This window comes from Cryphonectria parasitica (assembly GCF_011745365.1).
Source record: "Cryphonectria parasitica EP155 unplaced genomic scaffold M406scaffold_2, whole genome shotgun sequence".
Classification (NCBI taxonomy): domain Eukaryota; kingdom Fungi; phylum Ascomycota; class Sordariomycetes; order Diaporthales; family Cryphonectriaceae; genus Cryphonectria; species Cryphonectria parasitica.
Window position 1 is genome coordinate 415,488 of NW_024468910.1, and position 9,993 is coordinate 425,480.

At 38.3% G+C, this 9,993-nt stretch overlaps 3 protein-coding genes across 3 annotated transcripts; 2 read left to right on the forward strand and 1 right to left on the reverse strand.

The window, feature by feature from the left end:
• Positions 1-1,632: 1,632 nt before the first annotated feature.
• M406DRAFT_320831 (uncharacterized protein) lies at positions 1,633-1,999 on the forward strand (the record flags this gene model as incomplete). The annotated part of the gene is made up of 1 exon (XM_040919438.1): positions 1,633-1,999. A coding segment is annotated over one exon (367 nt), but the record flags the coding sequence as incomplete, so codon positions are not given.
• A 1,165-nt stretch (positions 2,000-3,164) lies between these two features.
• M406DRAFT_320832 (uncharacterized protein) lies at positions 3,165-4,048 on the reverse strand. The gene is made up of 3 exons (XM_040919439.1): positions 3,509-4,048; positions 3,457-3,460; positions 3,165-3,191 (listed from the first exon to the last, which is right to left on the reverse strand). The coding sequence occupies exon 1, from the start codon at positions 3,766-3,768 to the stop codon at positions 3,535-3,537; it is 234 nt and encodes a 77-aa protein (XP_040779234.1). The 5' UTR covers positions 3,769-4,048; the 3' UTR covers positions 3,165-3,191; positions 3,457-3,460; positions 3,509-3,534.
• Positions 4,049-5,823: 1,775 nt separating this feature from the next.
• Positions 5,824-6,000, forward strand: M406DRAFT_250604 (uncharacterized protein; the record flags this gene model as incomplete). Its single annotated transcript, XM_040916709.1, has 1 exon — positions 5,824-6,000. A coding segment is annotated over one exon (177 nt), but the record flags the coding sequence as incomplete, so codon positions are not given.
• Positions 6,001-9,993: the final 3,993 nt, after the last annotated feature.

Below are 9,993 nucleotides of genomic sequence, written 5' to 3' on the forward strand. Positions count from 1 at the left end.
GAGAAGCTTTGGTAAGTATAGTTCAGCTTGAGCTGAAATAAGATATAACTTTCTTACTTAAATCTTACTAGTATTACTAAGGATCTTAATATTATTAGTTCTATACTAATTATTGCATTTAGAAATAGAATTGATCTCTTTCTATAATATTTTATTCTTAGCTATCTCAGAATTTCTATACTATTTCTTATTCTCTTAAATCAAGCTAATATATTAAGAGATTTAAGAATTCTTAATACTTTTTAGCTGCTAATTCTTACAGAAACTAAGAATTAGACGAATTATACTGCTTTTAAAGTTATTTCGAGTAGATATAATCTAGCTATATAATACTAATTTTAATCTAGAATTCAGAAATTCTAAGCAATTATCAAGATGCTACTCTAGCTTTGCTAATGCTGAAGCATAGCAAATGCTACAATTCATAACAGTACAGAGTTTCACGCACTCATGAGCTCTATAGGACTTCAATCTACAGCTGTAGCATCTTTGCAGAGTTCCATTCTTCTTCAGAATTTCATTGATCTTCGCTTGCTATGCTTCAGAGTACTGCTTACTCTCATCCTCCGGACTTATATAGATAATACTCATTTGCAAGAAATTTGCATTCCCCTGGAAAGAATTTCTTGCAGAAATAGTTTGGAAATGCTTAATTAGTTATAAGATCTCTTATAGAGCTTTAGTTTGATTATATAAGATATCTTATATCTGTTTAAGAATATTAATTTATAGCTTTAAGAATTTTGCTATTGCAATTTAGTTAATACAAAGTTGCTTTATTATTGAAGCTAACTAATTATATTCTTAATTACTCTTCTAAGCAGATTTAGCTTTTAAAATCTGCTTAATTAGTTTAAGCTAAGCTTGCTAATTATAAGTTAATTATTAAAGCAATTAATAATATAATAGCTCTACTGCTTATTCTAATAAGTTTATTAGTTAACTGAAAGTATTATATATCAAATGTAGAACAGAAATAAGCTAAGTTTAGTTAAGAACCAGCTAAGATGAAAATATAAAAGAATCTTGAAATTGAGCTTATTAATGAAATTGAAGGTTGGTAATACCGGAAGCAAGTTAGTCTTGAGTCTTCTCCTGGAGTACTTTATAATAAACCTTCAACAGCTTTTCCATAAGATAAAGCTACTTCTTGTTGCTAATGCTTTCAGCAGTAATACTATGATCAGCTTGGAGGCGCTTAATCCAGATTAAAAAGAGCTTCATTCATACTTCTGCTATAGATTGATTATCTCTGATCTTAAGACAAGTAAGAGCATTATTGTCAGGTGGAAAGGTTGCAAAGGCAATGTGGCGAGGTCTTTTCTTTCTTTTAAGGGCATACAACCAGAATAACATTGAGGCTTAAGGAGCTAAGTTCTGCTCAGCAGTGCTGACGTGGCTAGAAAGCCGCTTTATAGCTGCATATTGCTTAGTCATCCGTAATCCAGCTGGCTTAGCTAGCCCTGAGCCTTGCTGGCACAATCGGCCCTGACAGATTGTCCCCCCTTATCAGGCCTTGTTCTCAAGGCCTTTGAGGCTTTCAAGCTTTCGTTGCTTCCAGGCTTCCGTTGCTCCCAGGCTTCCGTTGCTTCCAGGCTTTCGCTGCTTCCTAGCTGCTCCTACGCCTTCTCAATGCTTCAGGCTCTTAAGATCTCTCAGTGCTTCAGGCCTCTCAAAGCTTCTCAAGATCCCTCAGTGCCTCAGGTTTCTCAAAGCCTCTCAAGATCTCTCAGTGCTTCAGGCCTCTCAAGGCCTCTCAAGGTCTCTCAGTGCCTCAGGCCTCTCAAGGCCTCTCAAGGTCCCTCAGTGCCTCAGGCCTCTCAAGGCTTCTCAAGATCTCTCAGTGCCTCAGGTTTCTCAAGGCCTCTCAAGATCTCTCAGTGCTTCAGGTTTCTCAAGGCCTCTCAAGATCTCTCAGTGCCTCAGGCTTCTAAGCTACTCAAGGTCTCTCAAGGTCTCTCAGTGCCTCAGGCCTCTCAAGGCTTCTCAAGATCTCTCAGTGCTTCAGGCTTCTAAGCCACTCAAGGTCTCTCAGTGCCTCAGGCTTCTAAGCCACTCAAGGTCTCTCAGTGCCTCAAGCTTCTCAAAGCCTCTCAGAGTCTCAGGCTTCTCAAAGCTTCTCAAGATCTCTCAGTGCCTCAGGCCTCTCAAGGCTTCTCAACCATCTCCCTCCTTCTCTTCTGGCTTCATCCCCGAAGCTTGTGAAAAAAAAATCTCTTTTTAATCACATTTCAGACGTAAGTCTTCCGAGTGCAATACTCGCGCTATATACGCTGCTCAGTCGCTGCTCCCTCAGCGCTTTATCCAAGCACTCTTCAGAACTTAAAGCTGTTTGATGTAGATTGCAAGCCTTCCACCAGGGACTTAGTTTGCAGCCAAGAAGCTCAGCATCCAGGATAGCGTTCCTGTAGCTATAACGGATAATTACAGCTTTCCGTCTTGAGAATTGCTCTCTAGCAACTCTGAAGCTGTTGCTATGCTTCGCTCTATCGCTAGATGCAGAAGGATAATTGGTTTGCAATCTAATACCCAAGTAACTTCAGTTGCTAAGCAAATACTCTGCTTCAGCTCTGCGCTCTCGCTCAAATAGCGAAGAGCACACTCTCGAAAACAGAAGATACTCAGATCTACTGCTTGCTTACTCTGCTCTCTCGCTCGAATAGCGAAGAATATACTCTCGAAAACAGAAGATACTCAGATCTACTGCTTGCTCACTCTGCTCTCTCACTCGAATAGCGAAGAATACACTCTCGAAAACAGAAGATACTCAGATCTACTGCTTGCTCACTCTGCTCTCTTGCTCAAATAGCGAAGAATACACTCTTGAAAACAGAAGATACTCAGATCTACTGCTTGCTCACTCTGCTCTCTCGCTTGAATAGCGAAGAACATACTCTCGAAAACAGAAGATACTCAGATCTACTGCTTGCTCACTCTGCTCTCTCGCTCGAATAGCGAAGAATACACTCTCGAAAACAGAAGATACTCAGATCTACTGCTTGCTTACTCTGCTCTCTCGCTCGAATAGCGAAGAACACACTCTCGAAAACAGAAGATACTCAGATCTACTGCTTGCTTACTCTGCTCTCTCGCTCGAATAGCGAAGAGCACACTTTGTTCTAGCTTAGCAACTCGAATGCTCTGAATCTCTTCTGAATGCTTCTCGCACGCTGCTTGCATACTGCTTGCTCGCTATTTGCTCTAGCTTAGCGACTTGAATGCTCTGAATCTCTTCTGAACGCTTCTTGCACGCTGCTTGCATACTGCTTGCTCGCTGTTTGCTCTAGCTTAGCAACTCGAATGCTCTGAATCTCTTCTGAACGCTTCTTGCACGCTGCTTGCATACTGCTTGCTCGCTGTTTGCTCTAGCTTAGCGACTTAAATGCTCTGAATCTCTTCTGAATACTTCTTGCATGCTGCTTGCATACTGCTTGCTCGCTGTTTGCTCTAGCTTAGCGACTCGAATGCTCTGAATCTCTTCTGAATGCTTCTCGTACGCTGCTTGCATACTGCTTGCTCGCTGTTTGCTCTAGCTTAGCGACTCGAATGCTCTGAATCTCTTCTGAACGCTTCTCGCACGCTGCTTGCATACTGCTTGCTCGCTGTTTGCTCTAGCTTAGCGATTCGAATGCTCTGAATCTCTTCTGAACGCTTCTCGCACGCTGCTTGCATACTGCTTGCTCGACACTGCTTGCTCGCTGTATACTCTAGCTTAGCAACTCGAATGCTCTGAATCTCTTCTGAACGCTTCTCGCATGCTGCTTGCATACTGCTTGCTCGATACTGCTTGCTCGCTGTATTCAAGGCTCGAAAGCTCGAAAATCGAAGGCTCGAAGGTCAAAGGCTCGAAGGTCAAAGGCTCGAAGGTCAAAGGCTCGAAGGTTCGAAAAGGATAGTGGTCTGATCGTTTGCTCTGCTTCTGCTCAGTGTTAGCGCTGCTCCTAGGGAAAAAAAAAGATAGAAAGCCTCGCCGGATTGCCTCCTTTAAAAGGGCCAGGCCTCAAACTGTCAGGTGGAAAGGTTGCAAAAGCAATGTGGCGAGGTCTTTTCTTTCTTTTAGGGGCATACAACCAGAATAACATTGAGGCCTAAGGAGCTAAGTTCTGCTCAGCAGTGCTGACGTGGCTAGAAAGCCGCTTTATAGCCGCATATTGCTTAGTCATCCGTAATCCAGCTGGCTTAGCTGGCCCTGAGCCTTGCTGGCACAATCGGCCCTGACAATTATTATAATTCATAATGAATAATCAGAAGCTAACAACATCAGTAATGAAATAGTTATTAATAATATTCAGATGCTTCTGCTCAGAGATATATGCTTAAAGATAATTCCAAGAGCAATAAGCAACTAATAATTGCTTCTTCTATTCATTCCAAGTTTTAGCATTTATAATAAATCTCTTTACTTCTTCAGCAATAATTATATCTGCATAGAAGCTTTTCATAAAGTTAAATACTTAAATATCATTAATCCCTTTAATCTAATACTACTAATCGAATTGCTTCAGCTATAAGAAGACTTCCACACAAGCAAACAACATCAACTCATCACCAGCAAGCTTACTATAGAAAGAGAACCTAAAGTTCTAACTATAATGATTATTAGCCAGATAATCAGCCGAACTGAATATCTGATTAGAAGAGCTCTCAGATGTAAAAGCTATCTTCCCTCTTAATTATTGCTTCCTCCGATATTTCTTTGCCTTCCTAATTCAAGATCCTTAAATTGAAAGCGCTATAGCCGGAATGCCTTTCATATTCTGCAGAAGATAATACTATAGAGATTAAAAGAGTTCAGATGCTTAAAGGAGATTCAATCTGTAAGTAAAGCATACATAAGATCTATTTTATAATAAATAATAAGAGATTGAATTAGCTTGTTATGACCCATCCAACATGCAGGTCACGAAACAAGTCACAAGTAACAAGAACCAGGTATCATGATTCAACATCGGATAACCAACAAGGATTACGTAATCTAGGGTTAGGGTTACAGGCTGCAACCAATCAGGAAAGGACCGAAGCAGTCGACGATCGGTTTTCACGGTCCAGGCAGTGGACCGCAACGATCAGCCACCGACTCTTACGATTCATACTGAAGAGCTGAATATATAACCACACGCTCATTACCATCAGATAGATTCAGTACATAGCTCTTCAGTTATCAATCTAAGTATCAGATTACTCTCTTACTCTAATAGCCCCAAAGGCAGTGAACACTTGCACAGTTACTACAGTTGTGTTTCCGTATTCAAGGCCGTACTTGGCATTGCTCTTGTTAGCATAAACTCTTCGTATACTTAGGAATCTTCGGATTGCTGCAGTGCTCATTACATTTTGATAACTCTTGTTTAAGAACGGTTCAGTATTACCCCTTGAGCAATACGGAATACGATAGCTTCTCCAGGAACCTCTTCATCCTCGCGCGCTCCCACTTAGGAAGAACTGGTTAATTAGATATACTAGCTTACTCAGCATATCCAGGATCTGCGCGAACAATAGCAGGCTCAGAGCATTATCATCGCTAACTAATAAGCTTAGCTAGCTTAATAAGCTTAGCAGATGCAGTTCACTTCTGCAACCACCAGTAGCGCTGGAAAAGCATACAAGATGAATAAGCTTGCTATATATAATAGCAATCAGAAGATACTGCACGGATTTCTTATTCATTGCAGGGCATACTTTCTGTACTATGCAACTCAGTTCACTCAGAAATCTGAAAAGATTATTCTTGCAGAGATTCATCTCAAAAAAGATACTCTCATCTAATACAAGCCTTCTCTATACAACTACTTAAAGCATTAGAATAATCCCGGTATATACACCCAGAATATTAAGAATATATTCGATTCCTTTAAAAGCTTTAAGAAAGCTTTTAAGGAAATCTTTAGCAATTTCAACGAAGAATACATTACAGCTCAGCAGCTTATGAACCTTAAGCAGATCAAGTCAGCTTCTGCTTATACAATCAGATTTAAGCAGCTCTTAGCAAGACTTCCGTAGAAAGATAAGAATCTCATGAAGCACTACTACAAGAAACTTAAGAATAATATTAAGAACGAAATCTCTAAGCAGGATTAGCTAGAGAACTTTGCAACATTCTTTAATTAAGCAATCTGCATTGATAATCATCTATATGAATAACGGATAGAGAAGTCCAAGAAAGAAGAAAGCTAAATTTAGAGATTTCCAGCTAATACAAGCAAGAAACTCTAATATAAAAATAGCAGTTAACAAAGCAGTACAGCTCAGAGCAGCACTACGCATGCTAGTTCTATGAAACTCGATGCAGCTAATAAGCAGTATAGCAAGAGGAGCAGTATTACTTGCTACAATTGCAATAAGCAGGGATATACTGCATGCAACTGCTATTAATTCCGGAAGAACAAATAGTAATTAGTTCAGAAAGAATACTAAATGAATATCGCTTAGCAACAGAAACCCAATCAACTGAGCAAAAACATCCTCTTGGAGCAAATATCGGATTCTATTGATTACAGAAGTCTCAGCTGAATATTCTATTATAATGATAACTGCTTAATATATCTCTTGAGTAAGGAAGATTCAGAATGGTTCTTCTAGAAGCTTAGGCGCTGCAGGCAGATAGCGACAGCAGAACGAGTGTATATGCTCAGCATAACTACAAGCAGTAATAACTCAAACTGCTCTTATATTATGGAACGCAGTATTCAGGCGTTGAAGGAAGGACTTAGCAGCAGTACTCTTCATCATTTCTCGTTGCTTATACCAAGCATTATAACGAGGGATATGAACAAAGGATGATATCTTCTTGGTTACTGGTACAAACATCTAGATAATACTGAAAACGCTTCTCAAGCAACAGAGGAACTCAGCTAGAACAGATAATCCGGTAGTTCATCAGAATTGCTCGTGAACAATGAACCCAAGAAGCTTACAGAAAGGTTTCCCTTCAGCATTAGATAGAATAAAGAAGCAATATGAATTGAATATCTTGTTTATGAAATGAAGCTAGAAGAACTTTTCATCTGCATTCCTCTGCAAAACATCGAAGCATAACAAAGCGAAGATTCTCGAATCAGCTCGCTTTATAACTTATACTACGAACTAGCATGGATCTCCTGTATCTATTATAGCTGCAGAACGCATTTCTCGGATAAGGTGCAATACGAATGGTTTCTCGTTAGAGAACCAGAGTAAATCCTTTAGGCTGTGAAAGAATAGAAATTCCGCTTTAGAGAAGTTCTCAATAGGCAGCATTACAATGCATACATCAAACTATTAGATAACTGTTCTGTACAATGCATGAATAAGAAAATAGAATGGTAGCAATGTAAGATAGCGCTTTGTACGATTTATATTAATAACAAGGTTTGCAACTAGCATTAATAGAGGAAAGGCTAGGAATAACAACAATACGAACAAAAGCAAGCTAAGAAGCTTGCTTAGAAAGCAGCGAAGCAAGCTTAGAAGAATAAGCAGTTTTTAGCAAACTCAAAAGATCAGAATTGCTTGTAAAGGAACTGCAGACGATCAGACTGAAATGGTTCCTATGTGGAGCTTTTAAAACAAACTACGCTTATATTAAGTTCGATATATACATTTAAGAGCGCAAGCATAGTGCACTATTGAATAGTAGCGCTTAAGGAAATTTTATATCTTCATATATTATTAATTAGGTATAACTACAGTAGAAATGAAAGAAGCAACCATATACTCTCAGTATCGTAGAAGAACAATCTGTTGCATACAACCAAGAAGTAATCGATAAGAAGACTAATCATCTACTTATCTTAATCCAAGAATGCATAATCAAGATTTCCTTTAATATCACGGATACAGCGCAATATGAGCTGATTATGAAGCTTCCATAGCTTAAGAAGCATAATCCTCGAATCGATTGAACTACTGGCCAGATCTCATGAGAACAAGCTGTATCCAGAGAGATAGTTGCAATTAACAGCGCAGAATCGAAGCTAGTTATTGAAGAATACTCGGAAAAAGAAGCTTCAGACAACTTCACACATACCTTCAAGTCAGCAGGGCTGGCAGTTCAGAGAGAAGAACCTAGTGAAAGGCGAACCCAAGTAGTACTAGAGCGCTAACAGATTAGCAAAACAACGGAAGCGAAGCTCTCAGCAAGTCAGTTCGCTCCGGAGCAACAAGAAAAGGCTTCAGAAAGTGAATTGTAGATCCATACAGGAAAAACTGCGAAACCAGGCCCTCAAGCGCTCAGTCCGGCCCGGAGCAGACGCTCAAGGCCCTTAAGAACGCTATCAGAAAAGAAGCATGCTCAACAGTACCTACTGTTCCTCCAGATAGCAGAAACAGCACATGAGCCAGAACCAATACTCGCAAGCATACTACGAGAATACTACAAGTTTAAGAAACTATTCCAAGAAGAATTGAATACAGAATTACCAGAATACAGCTTATACAACTACAAGATTTCACTACAAAAAGGGAAACAGCTCAAATTCTTCCCTATCTACAGACTAGATAAGGCATGATTAGAAGCACTTAGGGAGTATCTTGATAAGAATCTTAAGAAAGAATATATATGATTATTGCAATCACTAGCAGAATACTTCATCCTGTTTATACTCAAAAAGAATAGCAAGCTTAGGCTATATATTGATTATAAGCAACTCAATAATATTATAATTAAGAATCGATATTCATTGCTATTCATTAAGGAATTATAAGATAGGCTGCAAGGAGCTCAATAGTTTACAGCTCTAGATCTAAAAGAAGCTTACAATCTAATCAGAATAAAAGAGGGAGAAGAATGGAAAACTGCCTTCAGAATACGCTACGAATACTACGAATATTTGATTATGCTCTTCAGTTTAACAAATGCTTTAGCTTTATTCTAGGAAATAATTAATCATATTCTATATAAGTATCTGAATCAGTTTATCATTGCATATTTCGATAATATTCTTATTTACTCTTGGATATTAGAAGAATACAAGGAATATATGGAAATAGTATTGCAGATGCTTTAAGATGCGAAACTCCTTATAAAGTCTGCAAAGAGCTACTTTCATGTACAAAAAGTTGATTATCTGGGATTTACAATTAAGCTAAAATGCATTAAGCTATAGAAAGATAAGGTAAAAGCTGTTAGAAACTAGCTAATCCCCAAGAATATTAGGAATATAAGGTTTTTTCTCGGATATATTAACTTCTACAAGCAGTTCATCAAGAATTACAGCCAGATCGCACATTCCCTTACGAATCTTACTAAAAAGAATTAATTTTTTGAATGAACTTCCAAGATATAAAAAGCTTTCAATGAGATCATCAGGCATATTACCTCAGAACTAATTCTGTATGAAGCAGATTCCTACAAACCCTTTAAAGTTGAAACTGATGCATCGGAATATACATTCAAAGGATAACTTGGTTAGCAAAACAACCAAGAGCATTTAAGAATTGTAAGCAACTTCTTAAGAAAGTTAAATAGCTCGGAAATCAACTACAGAATTTCTAATCAGGAATTCATAGCAATAGTGAAAGCTTTCGAGGAATAGCAATACTATCTCATCAGCATACAATACTCGATCATAGTTTACTTGAACCATAAGAATTTAACTATATTCATAACAACTAAGATCTTGAATAAGCAATAAATCAGATGAGCAGAATTCCTCTTATAATTCGATTTCAGAATCATATACTGCAAAAGCTCGGAAAATGAATAAGCAAACACTCTTAGCAGACAATCAGATTATTGAGATACAGATTCCTCGGATATATAGAATATCTTTATTCAAGATAAATTAGGAAATCTCGTTAATACATATAAGGAGCTGAATGCTGTTTTCAGGATTGAATCCTTCTTCGAGGATTCAGAATCGATAATTCCAAACGAACAAGATAACTACATCAAGAATATATACAGTGCATCAGCATATGAATACCAGGGAATTAGAGCAACCTATGAACGCATTAAAAGGCACTGAAACCTACTAAGCTTTAGAAAAAGAATCGAAGATATTCTACAACAATGCA